Below are 21,603 nucleotides of genomic sequence, written 5' to 3' on the forward strand. Positions count from 1 at the left end.
CTCTTAATTGCATTGCATGGGCGTTTGGGTGCTGTGCGGTGGCAGCTCAGCTGAAGAGGATCCTTGCAGGACAGGTCAGGGCTGTGCCGGGGCGTCGTGGTCCTGCAGGACTGCCGTGGGTTGTGCTATGTCTGAGTTTTGGGGTACCCGTGGCTGGGTCAGCATCTCCCCAGGACTTTGGGGGAAGAGACATGTAAAACCATGGGCACAGCAACTGTCTTCATTAGCTTGGATGGATGAAGAGCAGCTGGCTTGTGTCTCCAGCATCTTTCAGGTCTTCATTCCTGTTCCTCCCTCCCTGGGGGCAACCTGGGCAGCCCCCCCCCAGGGCCAGCCTGGCCACGGGGATTTCTGGGCAGCTTTGAGAAGGGTCACTCCAAGCCGTACAAGACCCCTTTTGAGCCAAGTCAGGTCACGGCATCGTCAAGGGCCAGATCCAGCGTCGTGTCCTGGGGACAAGACTTTTGCAGAGGGGTTTTTCTGTGAGCCCTGGGTGGCAGCTTCGGGTTTTCCTTCACCTGAGCCCCCCAGGGCTGGCACAGGAGCAGCTGTGGGCCGCCCTTGCAGACAGAGTGGGACTCAGGGTGGCCGTGCCCAGAGCTGGGCAGCTTGGTGGCATCGGGGAGGCAAATGTGCTCTCATGTCCCCAGCACCACGCGGTCCTGGTGCCCTGTACACGTACACCCTCCAGGCTTGCACCCAGGGCCGGGGGGGGGTTGGGAGCATGGGAAGGGCTCAGTGAGTGGCACCGGCAGCCCGTGGCACGCCGATAGCCGGTGGCACGTTGCTGGTTGGTCCTTGGTTTGGCAGGGCAGGGAGGGGGCAGCGCGGCAAGCTGCAGGCAGTGATGGCTGTGCATGGCTGTGCACTGGCTCCTGGCTCCCAGCCCATGTGATGTGTTTGAGGGGGCACAGTGACATTTCAAGAGGAAGAAAAAAAAAAAAATACCCAGAGACCCACTGGGAGCTCTGAAAAGCCTGAGCCAGAAAAGAAAGCAAGAGAGACAGACATCCGCGCAGAGCGGAGGAATAAAACTGGGCAGGGGGGGAAAAGTTGCCAGGGCAGGGAAAGGATGTGAGCGAAAGTGCTGGCTTGGAGCCGGGAGGATGCGATGGCCGCTGGCAGGGGAACTGTGGCGGTGAATGTCAGCCATGGAGACAGCCCTGCTGCCCACCCGCCGGCCGTGCGCCCCTCGCTAACCCGGGCACAGAGCGGGGGACCAGCAGCCACAGGGAACCGGGGGGCAGCAGGCTGCTGGCTCGGGATCTTCTGCATCCATCCGCCCGCCCGGGCACCGGCACCGCTCCGGCTCCGCTTTCCCGTGCGGAGGATTCGGCGCTGGATGTAAGGGGACAGTTGCCGCACGGTTGAGCGCCGACCGATTGCTGCGCGCAGGCTTCCTGGAGGTCACTGCCGTGTAATAAGGTCGGTAACAATCCACCTAGCTGCTCACTTGCGCTGCATACATGTTTAATAATGAACTGGTTCTGTATTTAATTAACATAAACAGCTAACGCAACTTGATACGTCTCCTTAGATTTAACTTGACAGAGACGGCATGTTGCTTTAAATACCAAGTGATTAGTAAAACCATCTTTCATTTGGTTTAAACATATGCAATAAGATGCATGTGTTTGTCACACAGATTTTGGAGCCGTGCTCCGAGCTGTCTCCCAGTTCCTCTCGGCTGCCTGGGTACCACCATGCTTCCTCGCTGGGCAAAGCATCCCTTTGGCGCTTCCCCCAGAGCGGTGCCGAGGCTGCCGGAGCAGCAGAGACCCGCCGAGCCCGGGGACTACAGGCTCTCTCCGTTGCTCATGGGTATGGACTTGGGGGGGGACACGGGGGGGATGCAGGCTCCGGAGCCACCGGGGGATGCTGGTCCCTTGGGGATGGTCCCAGCCCTACGCAGGTGGGCTTTTCCCTGGGAAGCGATGGCGAGGGCTGGGGTGGATGCTCGGCGCTGGTGGGAGGAGGCGGGCAGGGCTGCAGGCAGCTGCTGCTGCCCTCCTTTTGCTTGAATAAACCTCGTTGCCTGCACCGCTTCTGACTGGCGCTGGTGGAAGGGCTGCGGGGCGGAGGGGCTGAGCTCTCCCTCCGACGTGCCCCGGTGTGGGGGTTAGGAAGGGCAGGAGGGGGCACGAGGGTTTGCTCAGCGCCAGCAGGAACAGGCAGGGGGACGGCATCTGCCTCTGGGGACGGTGCGGTGGCCTTGGCCTGGTGTCACCCACAGCATCCCACTCTGAGCTGGGGTGTACTGGGGGATGCGGTGCCAGCCGGGGAGCCCTGCGGGGGCTGGGCACCTCGGTGTCCTCACACCTGCAGATGTGGAGGGACGAGTCCCAGCAGCACCCCTGTGCCACGGTCTGTGCACCCGGGGTCTCTGATCAGCTGACAGTGAAGCCCCGTCTGATCTTACCACCATGTTTTCCAATTGTGAGTGCGTTTTCCTGCATTGTAAGAGGCTTTAGACGCAATTCTGAGCAATTTTTTCCCCAGTATTTTTGATTTTTAACTAGCTGTGACTAACCAGGCTGGCACAGCAGGCTGTGACCAAACGCCTACATGCTACCTGTGCGCTTATAAATAGGGTCTGTTCTCCATACCCCATTCGGAGTGTTCCTGGGCTCCTGACCCCCTCCATAACACCAAAACAGCTTCTTCCAGCCTCTCCCCCGCAGCCGCCAGAGCAAAGCATCACCCCATCTCCTGGCAGGAGTCACCCAAAAAGGCACTGCCCCCCCAATTCCTGCCCAGAGGCTGCGGGAGCAGGGCTTGGTGCTGTGGCCAGACCTGCTGAGCTCCAGGCTGTGTCCAAGTACCTCGCGATGGCAGCAGGAGCCAAGTCTTCAGAAGAGTTGGCTCCCCCCGTGCCAAGGCAGAGATGGGCTGAGGGTGGCTCTCCCTGCAGCAGCCGGCATCGCTGCAGCCCCCGACATGCCGAGCCGGGGAAAATCCCCCTCCCAGGTGCTTTCTCCTGGAGCTGAGCACTTCGGTGACTCCAGCTGGAGGCTGTAACCCTGAGCTGCAGGGCAAGGGCTGGAAAAGCCATAGGTTTGGCTTGAATTCTTGCCTTAGTGGCTTTCTTCAAGCCCCTCTCCCAGCAGGGATGCTGGAGGGGTGGTTCCCTCCCTCAGCCCTGCCGTGCTCTTACAGATGAATTTGCTTTTGACGAGGTTGCAGCATGTAGTCAAAGCTCCTGTCAGGCGGTTTCGGCCTCCCGCCGGCGAGCGAGCGGTTAGCATGGCTGCACTAATGGCAGGAGATGAGAGGAAGTGATTAGCTTGCTTGAAAAATTGCACCAAGTGCATTTCGCCAAACCGCAGGGCTGGCGCGGTGCATCGCCGCACGCCGGGCAGGAGCATTGCCTGCTCTGCCAGCCTGGCCCTGGGCTGCTCTGCCCGCATCTTTCCCCTGCGTGGGAGCTTTGTGTCTCGTCCTGCAGCCTTCCTCTCCATCGACTTGTTGCGTTTTGTCTCTGCCTTTGATCTCCAGCTCTCCGAAGCAACGCTTGCCCGTGTTTCCAAGCCAGGGCTGCTGGCGTGCATCCCTCGTGGCCGTCCCCAGGAGTGGGATGTAGCCCCGTGCCCAGCTCTGGGCTTTCACCCCACCAGGCTGGAGGGTCCTACCGACAAAGCCCCTCTCCCACTGCCAGACCCGCTGCTCCTTCGCCTTTCTCCGGTCATGGAAGCGACAGTGGTGGCCTTGCTCTGTTGAGTGACTTCACTCAGGGGCTCATTAGAGGAAGAAATAATCCTGGCAGGAGTTGGGTCTTGACCTCAATGTGTGTCCCCTCCAGCTCACTTTCCTCCTCCTCTCTGCCAGCCCCCCTCATGGCTACTCCCCACGCCTCTGCCCTCTTGCTCTGCTTGCAGAGAGATGAGAATAAGAAACGAACCCAAAGCCCAGCTCGTGGGCTCGGATGAATTCCTGCCTCCAACCGAGCAAACCCACGCAGCTGCAGGTGATGGGTGAAGGCTGGAGCAGGAGCCTCCTGCTCCCAGGGCACCGGCAGCCGCTTTCCCGAGCAGTTTTGCACAGCATGCGGACACACATCTTCCCTGCCCTCTGCCACATGGAGAGCTGGTTTTGGGGCCGTTTCCTTCGAACCAGCCCCCCATCATCACCATCACCCCGCCGTGCTCTCTGTCCTCCTGCTGACTCTCCCCACGTCCCTCCCTCTGCTCTGGGCTAAGAGGAACCATCGATTTGATGTCTTGAGAGGGCAGTTTATCGCTTTCCTGATGCCTGATAGATTGGAATTGATTTCCAGAGCAATTTGCTCGAGCAGCTCAAGGCGGGAGTGCTGGGAGCCGTGCTGAGACCCGGCTTTGCAGGAGCGCGGTGGGGACGGCATTGTCTCTGGGGCCGTTTGGGAGCTGTGGCACTGGTCAGTGTGGGAATCCTCCAGAAGGACCCGTGGGGCAGGGAGGGTTCTCAGAGCAGCATGAATTCACCTGCCTGCAGGGGAAGAAGGGATGGATGGAGACAGCAGCTCTGCACGTGATGGGGGCTGCAGGGTTCCAGGGCCCACTGTTGCCTTGGGCTCATCCCAAGGCTTTGCCCCCCAGGCTGAACAAAAGGGGGGACCCAGCTTTGCAGGGAGACTTGGCTCTGCTTCGCTGCATGACTGCGGGTGAGTCACTGCCCCGTGTCCACGCACACCCCACATGGAGGCAGACGCTGCACTCGCCTGTCTCGGTGAGGCCGTGGGAGTCAGCAGGTACTGCCAAGATGCTGGGAAAACTCTGGGTCCTTTCAGGAGACTGTAAATACTGATCCAGCCAGGGCACCGTGCTGGACACGGCGGTGGCATGTGGCTCTGCTGGTGCTTTCCTGCTGCTCCAACCCTGGGTTTGACCTCCTCACGCCTCAGCATCCCCATCTGCAGCATCCTCAGACTCGTGCTGTCTGCACGTACCTTCCTCCGGGGCAGAGCCTTTCCTCCCCCAGCCCCGTGCCTCAGTTTCCCTCTCCCATTCAGGGTTAAGGGGGATCCCCAGCCTTGGACCTGCCTGGCACAGCCTGGGCTAATCCCATCCCAGTTGCCAGGCTGCCGGCTGCGCCGCCTCGAATTGCTGCTGCTGCGTGGGTGGGAGACGAGACCACAATGTGGCTTGTGTTTATGCTGTGAAGAGCCTGGTCCCTTCAATCCTCCCCTCTTCTTTATTTTTATCTGGCGTCCCGGAGCTGCTGGCATCTCCCCAGCCACTGTGCCATCCCTGCCAGCTGAGGATGCGGCCTCTTGCCAGGACACACGGGGCTCCTTTCTCCTCTGGTCCCCGGTGGGGAGGCTCTGCCTGGCTCTGCCCTGGGCAGGGATGCTCTCCACGTGCAGAGGATGCCACTGTCATCGGCTTCCTGCCAAAGGTTGGGGATGAAGCTGATGGCAGGGGAAAGATTTGCCCCAGCTCTCCCAGCCGTGAGGCATCATTCACACGCCGCTTCACCCTCTACCCATCTTCCTTTCTTTTGCCTAAGTGAGGGCAGGTCCTTTCTGCCTCCCACTGCAGTAGGGATTCATGCTTCCCACCGCTGGGGTGTCCGAGGGGGCCAGGACAGGTGGGGAGGAACCTTCACTGGGGATGCCCTTCCCGCAGGATGACGAGGGCATTCCCAGCCCCCGGCTGCATCCTGAGTGATGCCTGATGCTGCCAAGCTCTGCTTGCTGGGCCCATGGCACAGGTCAGGTCACATCTGTGCCACCACGTGTGTTTGGAGTGACCCGGCTCTGCTCTATCCCGGAGCTCGCCCTGGCATTTGTAGATTTGCCAGCTGCTGAGCTCAGCGCTGCAAGGTGGAAGCAGAGCCGTGTAGCCACCATATGATCAGTCACACAAGGCTTGTGCACTTACGGACCCCCCGATAGCATTGTCAGCAGAGCCCACCCCACCGGGCCTTTGCTCTTCAGCACCACAGCCATCTCCTGACCCTCAGGGCCATCTGCCAGACAGCCACCATGCGAGAGAGCTGGGACGGGGCTGCCTTGGTGCTGTCCCCTCTGGTCCCTGCCCTCCTGCAAGGAAGCACTCAGCTGAGGGTAGGGATGGTGCCCAGTTGGGGCTGGCAGAAGATGCTGAGCAGAGGAGATGGTGCGAGGAGGAGGAGGGACAGGGGCCAGTTCGTGCTTTTCAGCTGCTGCTGCAGTGGGATGACCACGCTGCGAGCGGGCAGGGGACAGGCAGCGTGGTGGCAGGGAGCCCTGCCTGCAAAAGCAACCCCCAGGGCAGCTGCAGGCTGAGGTGGGCAAGGCTGGAGGAGCTCCCAGGGTGTCGAGTCCCCCTTCCCTGGGCGACAGCATGGGAGCCAGCCTGGCGCATGTGTCCTGTCTCAAAGGAGGGATGTGGGGATGGAGCTCTGGGCAGGAAGGTGTTGGTCCCGATCCTGAGCACAAAACGAGCAGTCGGGCGTGCTGGCTCTGCTTTTGGTACTGCTGTCCATGGGAGTTAGGAGGTGAACTCATCTCCCATTTCCCTGTGCACGCGTGGGTGTGATAACACCCGGCGAGGTGGGAAGCAACTGCTGCTTTTTACGGGGCTGGCCAGATGGGATTTCTCCTTCAGTTTGGGTTTTGACAATGACATGGGAATTTATCGGGTTGTTTCTCTGCTCCCAAAGTAAAGGACCTGCTTGTCAGGGCAGTGTGGCAGAGAGATGCCAGCTGGACCTCCCCAAGCTCCAGCCGGGGAGCAACCAGTGTGCACCAAAGCATTGCATGGCTTGTCCCCACGCAGCTCCTTGTCCCCGCGCAGCTCCGGCAGCATTGGCAGGGCTGGCACTAGCGGGGTGCAGGCAGGGTCCAGGGCACATAGAGGCTGGGGACAAACAGAGCTGGGTCTGCAGGGTCGCATCCAGACTGGCATCGTGCGTGGGCACCGTGCCCCTGCCCGCCATCGAGGAGCCAAGCAGTGTCCTGGCTGTGGGGCCGTGGGGTCTGCGCTAGCCCAGCTGGGAAGTTCCCAATGAGGCGGTCGGCGGGTGGTGTTTTATTTTCCTCGGTTCCACTTGAATTTGGGAGTGAAAGGCACGGCGGGGAGCCCGCTGTCTGCTGCTGAGCCCAGGCTAAACAGCAGGATGGTGCTGCAGGGAGGGATGCTCAGGGATGGGGAGCGGAGATGGGGGAGCCACAGCCCCCACCTCCCAGGGGCTGCCAGGCACAGCGCGGGCATGGGGGCGATTTGTCCCAGGACTGATGTTAATGGTCCCTCGTGGGCAGCTTTGGCGTCACCCGGCTTTTCCCAGCAATATGGTGCCCAGTCTTCATCAGCCTGGGAGCAAGAGGATGGGATGGCGGGGAAGCTTCTGCCTGGCCACCCGCCAGCTTTCGCTCCCCGTGTTGCTCCCTGTGCGAGGGATGAGGAGGGCGTGCAGTGCCCTCGCATTGGCAACGCTGGGTCTGTCCCACTGCCGGCATTCCCATGGGACAGGGACATCGGCCGCCCATGGGCTGGGGCCAAAACAGGGGTGCATTTGATTTTAAACGAACAGATCTGGCTGTGTAAAGCACTGGTGATGGTCGAACCCGTTCGGCACGTGGCGGTGGTGTGGGCAGGGGGTGCGTGGGTCCCCCCACAGTGTGCCGGCTGCCTTGCCGCTGCTGCTGGGCACGGCTTCAGTAGAACACTGGTGGCTGTGCAGCTCACAGTGCCTCTCGCCGGTGTTTGCTGGCCCCATCGTGGGGGTGAGATGGGAACCTGGGGCAGGTCGCTTGACCACCATGCCCCCCATCCCGAAATTAGTACAAATAGAGTGTGGTTGAGCCAAGGACAGGGACCCCCCAGGCAGCAATGCCTCTGAAGGCCCCTTTGCCCCAGCAGGTCCCGGCTCGGGCAGGGGTGGGGGATTTCTGGGGTCCCCCACCGATGTCAGCTGTGCAGCACGACAGGAGTTAAGCACAGCAGGAGCCGTGTGGGCTCTCCCTGCGCTGCCCAGCTATCGCTTCTGTGGCGTGGCAGGGAAGGGGTTAGTGCCGAGCAGGGCTCTGGGTGCTGGGCAGCCTCTGTGGGTGCTGTGCAGGCAGCGGGCTGGCAGTGCGGCAGCCGCAGCCTCTGGGAGGAAGGCGAGAGCATCCTGCTCTTCCCACTGCCTTAATGGCTGGGTGCGGGGGAGGCGCATCGCTCCGAGGGGCTTCTATTCTTTCGCCTCCCTTTCTCCCCAAATGTACTCCCCCCGTCCCCTCCCCTCGCCCCTTTTTGTACAATTGCTTTCTTGGACTATTTTTCATGCTCCGCTAACTGCCATTGCTTTCACGACCCGCGTGAGCCTTGCTGCCTCATGAAGATTTATGAAACTGCAGTAATAAACTGTGTTTGAAAGATCCTTTTTATGATAAAACCCTACGAAGCTGCCGGAGGGGGGGATCCGAGCAGACTATGCCGCCGGCCCTGCGGCCGCTCTGACCCGGCGTGGCTCTCGGGGGGCAGCACCCCCAGCACGGGGCAGGTTTTTGGGGGCCTCTCCCACCCCCGGCTCCCGGAGAGGGAGCAGGGAGCTGGTGGGAAGCTGACACTTGGGCTGCAAAGCACCCGCCTGGAAGAGCATCACTCAAAGCACGGTTGGGTGCTGGTGCCGCTGCTTTCCCAGGAAGGAGGCGATGGCCGCATCCTGCTAGGAGCCTGGGCTGTGACCCTGGCGCGGGTGACACCTCTGCTGGCAGGTAAAGATGGCTGGATGAATCGGCAAAGAGAGCCTCGTTCCTTTCACTTCCCGCTGCTTGGAGAGGGGCTTGCCAGGATTTACCGTGGGATTTTGGCTGTCGTAGCGGCCCTGCACCCGGCCAAGGAGCCGCCTCCAGCCCCTGGAGACCTGGGGGCTGCCTCCCCCTCCCCACCGGAGCAGTCTGCCGGCCGCGGTGGAAGCTGTCCTGCGCCCCCGGGTAAGTGATGGGATGGTCCCTGTGCGGGGGACACGTCCCAGAGGGGCACCCCGTTTGGCTGGGCTGGGGCAGTGCCAAGATGGGCACCCCAGGCAGGATGCGGCCATTGGCTCTCCCACCCCAGTGACCTACTTGGAAGCAGCCCTGGGAAGCACTTTCCCGGGATCTGCTGTCGCTGGCAGCGGGGCAGCCCGTGTGGGTACCACTGCTCCAGCATCCCTGCACAGGCCCTGCCTGGGAGGAAGAGCAATAACTTGGGGAGGGGGGATTTTGGGGGGCAGGATGCGATGATGCCCTTGGGCTGAAGCCAGGAGGGAAGGATTAACACCCTTTTCCCGGGCGTAGCGCCAGGGAGGCATGACCCTGGGTGCTTTAAGGTCTCTTTCCAAAGGACCCCCCAGTTGTTGGCGGTTCCTGTATCAAATTGTCTCTGCCCGCTCCAGGCTGGGATATCTGGAGGGGAGAGGTGGCTGATGTGGGGACAGGTACACGTGTGTCTGTGGTGGCTTTTCCTCCTCTCGCCTTCGTGGGATTCATGGATCACGGGGTTTGTGATGCCGGCGCTGCTTCCCCCCGGCTTGCTCCAGAGCCCAGCAAGGGGTGCGGGAGCGGATGCAGCGCAGCCGGGGCTGGAAGAGCCCCCGATGGCATCCAGCTTTGCTCTGCCCCTGTGCAGATTGTGCAGGGCTTTTCAAATCATCCTTTTTAGTAGTCGGCAGAGAGACAGTGAGCTGGCGCGTTCCGCTCCCGGAGCATGTAATTAGGGAGCAGGGAGCTGCATGCTGATGCGTGGCTCGGCAGCAAGAGGAGGAGGAGGAGGGTGGGAAGGAGCCGGGAATGTGGACTCATCCCAGGGGTGATAAACCCGGGGTTGGTGGTGGCACCGAGGAGGCAGCTGCAGGGAACCAGCCCCTCTTGCAGCCCTCCGGCCCCCATCCGTGCACCTTGCTCCGGCTCAAGGCCGCAGCGCTGCTGCTCTCCCCAGCGAGAGAGAGGAGCTGCAGCTCCTTCCTCCCAGCCTTGCCCCTGCTGCAGCTGGAGGCTTTCAGGGTCCTCTTCATCCCTCTTTCACAGCTTTCCCAGACTTGCCATTCCGATGGGACGTGATAAGGCCTGGGGGTCCCGGTGGCACTCTGGATCCAGCACTGCAGAGGGGCTGGTTTGGTGGGGACGGGCCACGCTGGCACATTGCCTGTGCCAGGGGGATGCCAGGGGTCCTGCTGCCCCCAGTCCAAGCTGAGAGCTCCCTGCCCGCTCCCAAGGATGCTCTAGGGCACTGCCAATGGGCGCCCAATGCTGGGATGGGTGCTGGGTGCTGGATGTGTGCCCCCCCAGCACATCTCTGCTGCTTTGCTGTTGTAGAGCAAGTGCTTGAGCAACCGGCTGAGGGCAGGAAGGGGATTTCTGCCTGCTGGCAGCAAGCCCTCGGTGAGAAACGTGTGTTACAGGGAGCGTTACATGAAAAGAGAGGTGGGAAGGCAGCTGCTGGGGCTCAGCAGGGTGGTACAGGAGAAATTGCTCCGTCTGCGTTTCCCACCAGTGCTGGAGTTGAGCAGAGGCTCCTCAGCCAGTGGTGCCCGGGGACCCCAAGATAATGCTCTCAGCCCTGCACCACACTGCCTTCCCTGCTGGCAGAAGGACCGAGGTGTCCCCTCTGGCATCTCTCCTGTGCTGCTTTCCCTGGGGGATCTCTGGGTGTTTTGCACGTGGCAGATGTGCCACCTTGACCTCCCCTGTGCAGCGGTGGCACGGGGACCCAGCTGAGCGAAGCGGCAGGGTGGGGAGGGACCAGGAGCTTCAGCTCTTGCTCAAATTCTGCCGCCGCCTTCTGCATAAGGGGGTGACGGTCCCCTGGGTAAGGTTGCATTTGGTGATGGAGCAGTGGGGGACAGGAGCTGGACCGGTTGTTTTTTGGAGGAGGGAAGCGGGGACGGAGCTTTGGCGGGGGTAAGGATGTCCCCGTGGCACTTGCTGGGTGCGTGGTGTCCCCGCCTGGCTTGGAGCAAACCCCCTTGTATGACCTTGAGCAGAGGAGTTGTGTCTGTAGCACACGCTGGAGTCCTGTCCTACATTAATAACACAATCGGTTGATATAAAGCTAATATGTTGGGCTGATAAATAATTAAGGGAAAGGAAAAAACCCTCTGCGACTTGCTTAACAGGAGCTTGGGAAAGAAGGGAGGGGGGGAAAAAAAGGACAAGGAGGGAGATGAATAATGAATCAAGGTTAAATGGTGAGCGAAAAAGGGAAGCCTGAACGCGGTGAATCCCTCCAACACACATGCTGCAGTTGCCAAACTAGTTAGTGGCGGCTCGTGGCCTCGGTGCAGGCACGGCGGTGGCGGCTGGGACCAGCAGGGCTGTGTGACATGGGCTCAGACTGCGTGAGACCCTCAGAAGTGGCTTCTTGGGGTGGGGGCCGGTGCCCTGGGGTTGCTTTGCGGTGGGCGTGTGGGCTGGGTAGGGGCTGCGGGCTGGGGGGTGGCCTCATCCTGCAGCCACCGAGGAGGTGCCAGGCGCTGGCAGCGTGCAGGGACTTCCAGGCATTCATTACCACTCGCATTGTGCACACTCGGCACAACTTCCCTGGAAATTAAAATCACCACATGAAGTTAATGAATTATTAGCAAAAGGGACAAGTCCCTTTCGCCTCACCGCACACAGGACTGCCTACCTGCCCCCTGCCTGCGCTCGCTGCCTGCTCTGCCTGCCCGGGATGGGGTGAGCTCTACGAGAGGGCTGGGATGGGGCAGAGCATCCCTGCGGTGCCCGGTGGTGGTGCTGGGTTTGGTGCCCACAGGCTGGACTGATCCCTGGGAGCAGCAGCTGCGGGGCGGGGGGCTGAGCCCTCCGGCGAGGGTCTTGACGGGCAGACATGAGCCTCCCCCCACCTTGGCCAGCATTTCATTTTCTTTTTGATTTGTCCGTGTGTCCGTGTCTCCCTGTCTGTCTGTGCTCCGGAGCGGTGTCCATCTCCTGTGTCTTGTCTGTGTCATTTTAATGACCCAACGCTGTTTTATTCATGTTTCAGCCTGAACATCGTGGTCTCGGTGACATCCCAGCCCCTTTGTCCCTCCCTCTGCCCCCTGCCCCATCCATCTCCTGCCACTGCCAGCCCCTTGCCCGGGAGCGGGGACACCGCTGCCATCGCAGGATGCTAAACCCTGCACCCACCAGCCCCCCGGTTGTACCCCGTTGAGGGGTGACCCTGCTCCCAGCTAGGCTCAGCTATCAATTCCAGCTTAAAACCCCCTCCCCATCCCCAAATCTTAGCACCCCACCTGTGCCCCACAGCAGCGGGGCTGGCCCTGACGCCGCTCTGCTCTCCCCCCCGTGCAGATCCCGAGAGGACAAGCACCCACATGATCTCGGCAGATGATGCCGAGTACCCACGGGAGTACCGGACCTTGGGCAACGGCACCCGGCGCTTCTCCAACGTAGGGTTGGTGCACACCTCGGAGCGCCGGCACACTGTCATCGCCGCCCAGAGCCTGGAAGCCCTCACTGGCCTCCAGAAGTCGGAGATGGAGCGCAAACGGGATGCCTTCATGGACCATCTAAAGAACAAGTACCCACAGCATGCGCTGGCGCTCCGCGGGCAGCAGGAGCGCATGCGGGACCAGGTAAGGGGCGTCTTCTCGGGGTAGCAGGGGGACATGGGGACCCCATCTCACCCTTTGGGGCTTTCTGGAGGAGAAGAGCCTCACGGGGGGCTCGGATGGTGCACAAAACGGGTGGCTGCTTGCAGCAGCCCTGGCAGGGAGCATCCTCCAGGTCTGAGGAAGAGCATCCCCCATCCCTGGTGCGGAGCATCCCCCAGCCCCAGGGGAGAGCACCCCCTGTATCGCCAGAGCTGGGGGGTCCCATGTGAATGTACCCTGCCATAGGGGTGGGTTGGCTCCTGCTGGCTGGTGGCAGCCATAGGGAGGAGAGGGATGTTCCTCCATACAAAGGACATGCAGAGGGGTGATGTGATCGCCATGAGGGGCAGCTGGCCTGTGGATTTGCCCCATGGGGGGGTGACACTCAGCTTAGCGCTCTGCAGGTTTTGGCTGGGCTGCAAACCCCAGCCTTGCTGGGAGAGGGACAGACTGACCCATGGACTGGTGTCTGCAAACCCTGCTGCATGCCTGGTGCTGCACGGCTCCGCAAGCCTCGTCCGCCCCACGCCGCACCTCTGCAGCCCCCCAGCCCTGAGGCAGTTGCTCCCTGCCTTAGCTCACATGGCACAAAAAGCCTAAATAAGTAGTTTGCCCAGGCAAAGCTTTGCCCCAGCCCGCCCTCACCCCCAGGCTGGCTCTGCGGCACATCCCAGTGCCAGCCCCTGGTGCCCCGGCACAGCCTGTCCCCGCGCGTCTGGGGTGAGGATTTAGCATTAATGGTGTTTTGGGCAGGCTGCTGGTGTGAACACAGGCTTAAATCCCCCCTGCCTGCCCAGCCCCAGCACTCTCCTCTGCGTCCTGGACCCCCCCAAACCAAGGACATTGGTGAAAACCCACAGCCAGCCCTGACCCAAGCAGCCCAATCACCAGGATGGGGATGCTCTCTCAGCCAGGGGGGGTCGGTGCAGCTCCTGGGGCAGAATATCTTCTCCCCCCACTGCCCAGCAAGGTGCCAGGCAGTCTGGTGAGCCTGGGGGGCTGGGGGGCAGGACGGCACAGGCGTGTGCTGCTGTGCCGTGTGGGATGCGGCAAGGTGTGCGGGGGGTTTAGTACCCACGTCCAGGCAGAGGTGGCCTTTGGTGGCCTGTTCCCAGGTCTCAATCCTACCCCAGGGACCAGCTGGTCCTCGGAGTGGGACAGCAAGTGACACATCCGAGCACCCTCACCGAAAGCAGCAGAGCCCACGGGCCGAAAGGTCCCCAGGGGCAACGTCCATCCCTCGTACCACGGGGTGCCCCCCAGGGCCAGGCAGCACCCCAGGGTGCTGAGGAGCCCACCCCCTCCCCCAGGCGATGGCGATGCCCCGGTGATGCTGTTAGGGCGGCAATAAATCCTCACCTCAAGTGACACTTTTTATAAAAAGGCACAGGGGAGGGTGAGCGCGGAGGAGCCGGAGGAAGTGGCTGGAAAGAAATCTTATATCATCTCCAACTAGACGCCTCCCCGAGGGACGGAGGCGACGGCTCCCAGCCCTAGCGCAGCAGAAAGAAATCCAGCTTTGTAAGGAAACCCAGCAGGCCCCCGGCATGCCGCCCGCGCCGAGGCGGCATCATCATCATCATCATCGCTGCCTCCTCCGAGCTGCTGCCCGCCTTGCACCCCCCCTCACCCATCGGGGCTGCTTTGGGGAGCACCAGGGGTCCCCCCCTGCTCTGCAGCCCCTCTCCTTGCAAAAAGCTCGTGGCTGGATGCAAAGAGGAGCGGCCAAATCCTGCACAGCTGCGGGGATTTGCACCAGCTGAGCATCCAGATTTTGGCTAAGGGCTAATTATGGATGGTGGCTTTGCCATCGCCGTCAGCCCAGGTGCTGCGCAGGGTGCACGGTCCCCATCCGTGTTGCCGCTTGTGAGACGGAGCCCTGACATTTCTAGCGGCAGAGTGATATTTCTCAGTAAATAACTAGGAATCTTTCTCCTATTATTGCAATGATTTAAAGACTTTTTTTTTTTTTTTTTTATAAGCTGCAGCTATAAAAAATCCAGCTTGTGTTGACTCGGGGTCTGATGAGCTTTGGAGGGTTTTTATAAGGTGAAGGAAAGATGATCTGGGTTCTGGAATTATCACCCGCAGGGCTGTGGGTGCCCAGTAGGACCAGAGAGGGGTCCAGGCATCTACTGGCACCGCTCCAAACCCAGCCAGGTTTTTTGGGGCTCGCTGGCGAGGGGTGAAGGTCACAGCCCTGGGCTGGCTCCCCCCTCCCTGCCCCAGGCAAGGTGCTGGGCAGGGGCACAGCTCCATCCATCAGCCCCAAGCATCTCCCGTTTGCAACTGGTGGGGAAAGAAAAAAAAAAGACAACCAACCCAAAACCTATTTTTCTTTTTTTTTTTTTTCTCCTTTTTCCTTCTCCCTGCAGGTGGTAAATAATAATGGGGAGAAAATGAAACTAGAAACACAGGAAACCCCAGGTGTCAACCTTTAAATGACATTGGGATACAACACTCTGGGCCTGCCTGAAATGTTTGAAACTCGTTTTGCTATTCTAGGGGAGCCTGGCATGTATTTCAGATCACAGGCTTCGCTATTTTATTTTATTTTTTTTTTAAAATTACATATGAGAGAGTTTGCAAAATCAGAGGTGAATAGAAACATTTCATAAATGTCAACATCCCTTTCAGTGTGGCAAAGCCTGCAGCAAAACGCCATTGTACTCATGCATAGGAACTGGAAAGTGAGCGCAATATTAATTTTAATCATATGTATATATAACAGAGCAGGAAAAAAAAACAACAAAAAACCCAAGCAAATAATTGTACCAACACCCAACAGACTGCTAGCAAATCTGCGGAGAAGTCCAAGGCGGCAGCTAGCTAATTTAAAACCCAGATGGGAGAACACGCTAAATGGGCATGTTAACAATAAAGAGAGGAATGGGAATCGGGACGAGGTGGCTGATGGAGCACATCGGCTGCTAGGCTTTGGGTCTGCTTTTGGGGTAAATCCTGCCCTCGGGGGGGGGGTAAATCCAGCTGGAGAGGGATGGCATGGGCAGGTTTCTCATCTCTGTGTGCATCGGTGCTCTAGGATGTGCGATTCAGCCAGGGGCCCCCCCGTGGTGCCCAGTGATGAACGTACAGAAGTAAAAAAATAATATTAGAAAAATAATTATATGATGGTGTAAGGGGGTGACCCCATCACCCCTCCCTATTTCTCACTGTTATCCACATTCCTTTTGGATATGCTTTTCCGCACGGGACTCAGAGGGTGCGTTACCAACTGGGAACGCGCGGTTTTACACAGACAAATTATAAACCCCAGAAAATAAGGGATTACCAACCCTCCCTTGCCCGTGACCACCTATGCATGGCAGCTGTATTGCAATTCAGCCCTGTCTGCTCAGGCACCTTGCAGCTCGTAACCTGCAGCATGGGGTTAAATACCGCAGCGGAGCTGGAGCAGAACCGTGCCTCTTTCAGGTCTAAATAAAAGTATATAAAAGCTCGGATTGAAGCTTGTCCAGTTCTGCTGCAGGGGAAAAAAAAAAAAAAAAAAGAAAAAAAGGAAAAGGAAAAGGCTCGAGCTGAGTGTTAACGTGTTGGTGGCTGCCTGACAGCAGCAGATTTGCAGCTGCCCAGAATAAATCCGACTTTGGAATAAATAAATAACAGCCAGCACAGATGTACGTACCCCCAAAGCCCAGCCCTTGCTCTTTCTTGCCTCGCCAAGGCTGCCCTGCAGCATCGCTGCTGGGTGCATCGGTGCTGTGTAGGGCAGGAGTGATGGTGCAGGCAGGGGTGCAGGCAGGCTGGGGAGGTGCTGGTTTGCTGCAATTGGCTTTGTGCCTCAGTTTCCCTGAATAAAACAGGGGGTCTTGGCTGCTTCCCCGCTCCGCAGCAGGGTGTGCTGCCACATCGGGGACCTGGAGGTGTGGGGGGGCTGAAATGTGGGGCTGGGGGTTTGTGGGGCCAGGGCTGCAGGCAGGCAGGGCAGGGCAGGGGGAGCAGTAATTTTTTTGCATGGGTTATTCTCAAGAGTACTTTGCCCTTCTTGATAGCGCTGTCAGTGCAGCAGCTCCTGGGGTTCGGGCCAGGTACGCAGCAGGGACCGGGGGGGGGCAGGCGGGATGCCTGGGTGCAGCATCACGGGGCTGCTGCAGCCCCCGCTCCTGCCTGCAGATGCTGGGACCCGGCTCCCACTGATTAAAGCGAATATTAACAAATCCTGGTGATTTTTATTAGCCTTGCAGTTGTCAAGCCTTTTGGGAAGCGTGCGCCAATGCATTTCTGCATAACTGGAGGAAAGAAAATCTCCTGGGGAAGTTGGGATGCCGGGGGCACTGACAAAGCCTTGCGGGTGGGCACCCCGGGTGCTGTGCACAGGATGGCACTGGGGCTCCTGCAGCTCCTGCATGGGCTGCAGAGCCCCCCCAGGGGTGCTGGCATGGGGTGGGGGGACCCCAGCGGCACCCTGTGCTGCAGCAGGGTCTTACAGGGGGTGTGCATGCGGGCTGCATGCATGCACGGTGCTGCCCATGGCCACCCCCCAGCCTGTCCACAGCCCACCCTGCCAGGGTGCATGGGGGTAAAAATGCTGCCAGGTTGCTGGGTCTGGGGGGCTGCCCCCACCCCTGCCCCCACAGCCCCCGAGCACGCACCCCTGTTCCAACTGCCCCATTGCACCCCCAGCACCCATCTCTGTCCTGTTGAACCCCAGCACCCACTCCTGTCCCATTGCACCCCCAGTTCTCCCCAGCACCCACCCTTACCCCACTGCACCCCTAGCACCCACCTCTGTCCCATTGCACCCCCAGCACCCACCCCTACCCCACTGCACCCCTAGCACCCACTCCTGTCCCATTGCACCCCCAGTTCTCCCCAGCACCCACCCCTGGCCCATTGCACCCCCAGCACCCACCCCTGCCCCACTGCACCCCCAGCACCCACCCCTACCCCACTGCACCCCTAGCACCCACTCCTGTCCCATTGCACCCCCAGTTCTCCCCAGCACCCACCCCTGGCCCATTGCACCCCCAGCACCCACCCCTGCCCCACTGCACCCCCAGCACCCACCCCTACCCCACTGCACCCCTAGCACCCACTCCTGTCCCATTGCACCCCCAGTTCTCCCCAGCACCCACCCCTGCCCCATTGCACCCCCAGCACCCACCCCTGCCCCACTGCACCCCCAGCACACCCCAGCACCCCCCGTGCCCCACTGCACCCCCAGCACCCACCCCTGCCCCATTGCACCCCCACCCCCTCCCCCTGCCCCATGGCACCCACCACCCCCCAGCACCGCCCCCGCCTCCCGTTGCAGCCCCCGCCTCGCCCCCCCCCCCCGGCAGCGCCCCCCAGCGGCCCGGCGCAGCGCGGCGGCAGGTGGAGTCGCCGTTGCCATGGCGACCGCGCCCCTATCAGGGCGGGCGCGCGGGGCCGGCGGCGGCCGCAGCGGCGGGAGGTGGTGGCTCCGCTCCGCGCTGCGCGCAGCGGCCGCGGCACCGCCCGCCCCCGAGCCGAGCCGAGCGGAGCCGAGCCGAGCCGAGCCGAGCTCGTCGGCGCTGCGGATCCCGGCCCGGGCTCACCTGCCGCAGGTACCGGGTCGCGCGGGGTCCGGCGGGGCGGCGCGGGGCGCATCCCTCCGGTGGGGTGCGGGTCCGGTGTCGCGGTCCCCTCCTGCATCCCGGTGTCCGCCCTCCCCGTGCTGCGGCGGCCCGACCTCCCCTTCCCCAGACATCCCGCTGCCGCTCCCGCCCATCCCAGCATCCCCTTCCCCCCTCCCCGAGATCCCGGTCCCCCCGGTCCCTCACCCCGTCACCAACCCATGCCCCCGCCCGCGCCCATCCCCTGGCCGCGGGGCTCAGCCCCAGGGAGGGGGCAGCCCCCCTTTCCCTCCAGCCCCGCGCCGTTCCCTTTTCCCGGGGGTCTCCCGGCTCGCGGGTGGCGCTTTGTGGGTGCCACAGTCCCTGCGTTGCCCTTTGGTGCACCACCGGGGGCGGGGGGGCTTACCCTGCACCCCCCGGCTGCACATGGGGCTGTGCAAAGCCCCCGGTGGTGCCGGTGGCAGCCCTTCTGTGCAGCCCCCTTCCTCACAGGGTAGCCCTGCGTTGTCACCCGTGTCCCCTGCGCAGGGGACACCCATCCCCTCTGCCCTTCTCGGGCTGCGCTGCGGGCAGCCGGCGAGGGGCAGATGGTGGCCTGGGCACGCAGCATCCCTGCGCCATGCAGGGGCTTGTCTTGCCTCCGGTGCACTCAGTCCAGCATCCTTCCCGTGGGGGTCCTGCCGGCATCGCTAGGACCCCCCAGCCTGGACCTCCAGGACCTCCACCATGGGAGGAGCCGCTTGATACCATCTCCTTCAGCCCCCCCATCCCCCCCCTACCCCCCCCCCCCCCCGTTTCCAAGAGGTGCTGGAGCCGGGCACATGGAGAGTGCCCATGGCCTTGGCATGAGTTTGGCATCGTCTTGTCCTCACAGGGTGCCTGACCGGGCTGGGGGTGCCAGCACAGGCACTGGGGACCAGGACACTCTGCTTTTTGTAAAACCAGTGGTGATGGTGGATTGTGGACGTTGCCCAGAGTGAGCCGGTCACTGGGAGCTCGTGGGAGCTAGAAGTGGGGCCTGTTGGTGCTTTGCCCAGGGTCTCATCCTGGTCTCCAGAGGTAGAGCGTGTTGTGAACCGTTGCAAACTGCTGTAATGGTGGAGGAGAGCGTGCGTGGCTGTCGGGAGTAACGTGAACGAGCGTGTGTGTGTGTGTGTCCCTATGACTGCAGCCAGAGCTGTCTCTATCGATTCTCTTGTTTTTCCCCTACCGGGAGCAATTCCTGGCTGATTAAAAGAGACCTGGCCCACGGTTTGCCTGGGAATCAGGTCCCCGGGAGCTGGGAGTCATGCAAAGCTCTGTAGGTCACCCCACTTCTCCTTGGCTTTAGGGGTGGAGCAGGTCTTGAAGTCCCTGAGAAGTGGGTAATAAATACGGCCGCACTGGTGACACTGATGGCATCCCTAGGGAGGGCATCCACGAGCCTGTGGTGTGGTCCAGCGGGGGGATACCCAGTGGATGCCCACCAGGAATTGGATCCAACTCCATTCCCTTGGCACCCTCACCGCGGTTCAGGGGAGCACAGTGCCAGCGCTGCTGTCGGCGAAAGGCTGTGCGTATTCCTGCCTCTCCGGCACAAACAGATGCCACGATGTGAAGGTGCGCATCCACCCCTGCCCTGCTGCCCAAAGTTTCCTGCTGTTCCTAACCCAAATTCGGCTCTTTTTTTGCTGGCAGCCTGGAGGGTCCTTGTGAGGCGGCTATGGGCTGCTGCTTGCCCCGATGTCATGGTGCTGGGCTGGCACTGAGCGGGGTGAGGAGGGAGAACACCAAAAAGCTGCAGCAGCCAGAGAGGCAGCTCCTGTCCCTGCTGCTAATGCAGCCCTGGCTCCGGCGGTGCTGGCAGCAGTAGGCAGGGAGTGCAGGAGAACAGGTCAGTCTCCGTCACCAGCTGCGTGCCAGTGCCCTCTGTGCCCAGCCCCCCCCCCCCAAAAAAAAAAAAAAGCTCTGCTGCTGGCTGGCCAGGGTGGGAGCAGCACCTGTGCTGTACCCTGAGGTGCTGGTACTTGCTGGGGACCATGTGGTGGGAGGCAGGGCTTGCGGCATGGGGGGGATGTGGCTGCTGGACCCCACGGGGTGATGGTTGCAGTGCTGCTTTGCGGGTCCTAGAGGTCCAGGGGACCCTGGGCAGGATTTGTCCCTCCTCGCCCTTGGTGTGGGGTTTCTCTGGGATTTACCTGCAGGGATGAGCTTCCCTGGGTTTGGAGGCACCTGTTGGGGGAGGGGGGGAGCAGGTCCCCCCAAAGCTTTTGGGGGTCTGTGCGGGGGGGAGCGGATGGATGCTTGCTGCCTGCTTGCTGCCTGCTTGCCTCCGGGTTTACCTTGCACGTCCCTATTGTGTTGGTCCACCTACGCCGTGCCGTTGCCATAGCTACTCTGCAATCTGATCTGCCCAACTTCTGCCTGGTTTTCCTGCCTTCCCCCCCAAAACCTTTGGCCCTGCTCCCTGGCTGCCCACCCCCGCCCCCCCCCCCGCCATGCCCCAGGAGCAGGATGGAGACCTTGGCCCCTGTGCTGGTGTGCACAGCTGCTGCCGGTGTCGGACAACGATGGGGCAGAGACACCCCCATCCCCATCCCATCATGAGCAGGCTGGGGATGTGCTGAGCACCAAGTCCAGACCCCAGGGGAACCTGCAGCGCCAGAGGAGTCCCTGTCCTTGAACGTGGAGGCCACAGCAGGGAGATGTTCAAAGCCCAAGCCGGCTTTTGCATGGCTGATCCTCAGCAGAGCGTTTGTCCTGATGCGTCGCTACTTGGGGATGCATTGCTATAAACAGATGTTGCTGGTGTGCTTTGTATTGGCCTCAGGAAAGGAGAGGGCTTGAGGAAGTGTCAGGAGGGCAAATCACTGATGTCCAAAAGCATTTGTGCTCGGTAGCATCACCTGGGCTGCCCCGGAGGCACTGCATGGTCGGTCAAGGCTGTGATTGCTGCTGGAGAGCTGATGGATCTCACCTGGGGAGGGGGCTGGTACGTGGGACGCTGTGGTCCTGCAGCAAACTTCGAGCAGTGCATCTGGGCCACCGTCCTGTGGGTGATGCTTGCCATCCAGTCGCTGTGACAACCTGCTATGGCATCTCTGTAACATCTCTTGGTGGCCATCAGAGCCTCTTTGGGCGGGGGGGTGGAGAGAGGTGTAGTCAAACCCAAGTCACTGCCTAAAGATGCCGGTGCCTGAAAGAGGAGCGGCAAAACAAGCGTCTTGGTGCCCTTTGCGCCATGGGCTCTGGCTTGGGTGGCTCGCTGAGGCCCCTTAGGAGCCCAGGTCTGGTGGCAACTCACCCCAGTGCCCCTGCATCTTGTCTTGTCTTGCCTTGGCCTGTCTCCCGCACGCTGGGATGCTCAGCTTTGAGAGGTCCTTCCACAATAACTGCGAGACCTCAGATGACAGGACCTGCGGTGCACAGTGTCGGCGTCGCTCTTCACTCTGTCTGGCTACTGTTTGCATTCGCCTCTCTATCTTGTCATGTTGCTATTTCCACTTTAATCCAGTTTCTCTCGTACTGAAAAGCATTAAAAAAACCCTTA

At 61.0% G+C, this 21,603-nt stretch overlaps 1 protein-coding gene across 10 annotated transcripts in view; it reads left to right on the forward strand.

Annotated features, from left to right (window-relative positions):
- The first annotated feature begins 1,083 nt into the window (after window positions 1-1,083).
- SRCIN1 (SRC kinase signaling inhibitor 1) overlaps window positions 1,084-21,603 on the forward strand; it is a 57,928-nt gene continuing 37,408 nt past the window's right edge. For 9 of the 10 annotated variants that reach the window (XR_008825985.1, XR_008825984.1, XM_056362680.1 and 6 more), the window contains exons 1-3: window positions 1,084-1,425; window positions 1,646-1,821; window positions 12,215-12,498. Coding sequence is in view for 7 of the 10 variants with exons in the window: in XM_056362680.1 (XP_056218655.1) it covers window positions 1,704-1,821; window positions 12,215-12,498 (402 nt within the window). In the remaining 3 variants the exon portion in view is untranslated. Of the gene's footprint in view, window positions 1,426-1,645; window positions 1,822-12,214; window positions 12,499-17,979; window positions 18,066-21,603 lie in introns of those variants that run through there. The other variant, XM_056362686.1, reaches the window with a different exon arrangement.

This window comes from Falco biarmicus, chromosome 17 (assembly GCF_023638135.1).
Source record: "Falco biarmicus isolate bFalBia1 chromosome 17, bFalBia1.pri, whole genome shotgun sequence".
In the NCBI taxonomy this organism is placed as follows: domain Eukaryota; kingdom Metazoa; phylum Chordata; class Aves; order Falconiformes; family Falconidae; genus Falco; species Falco biarmicus.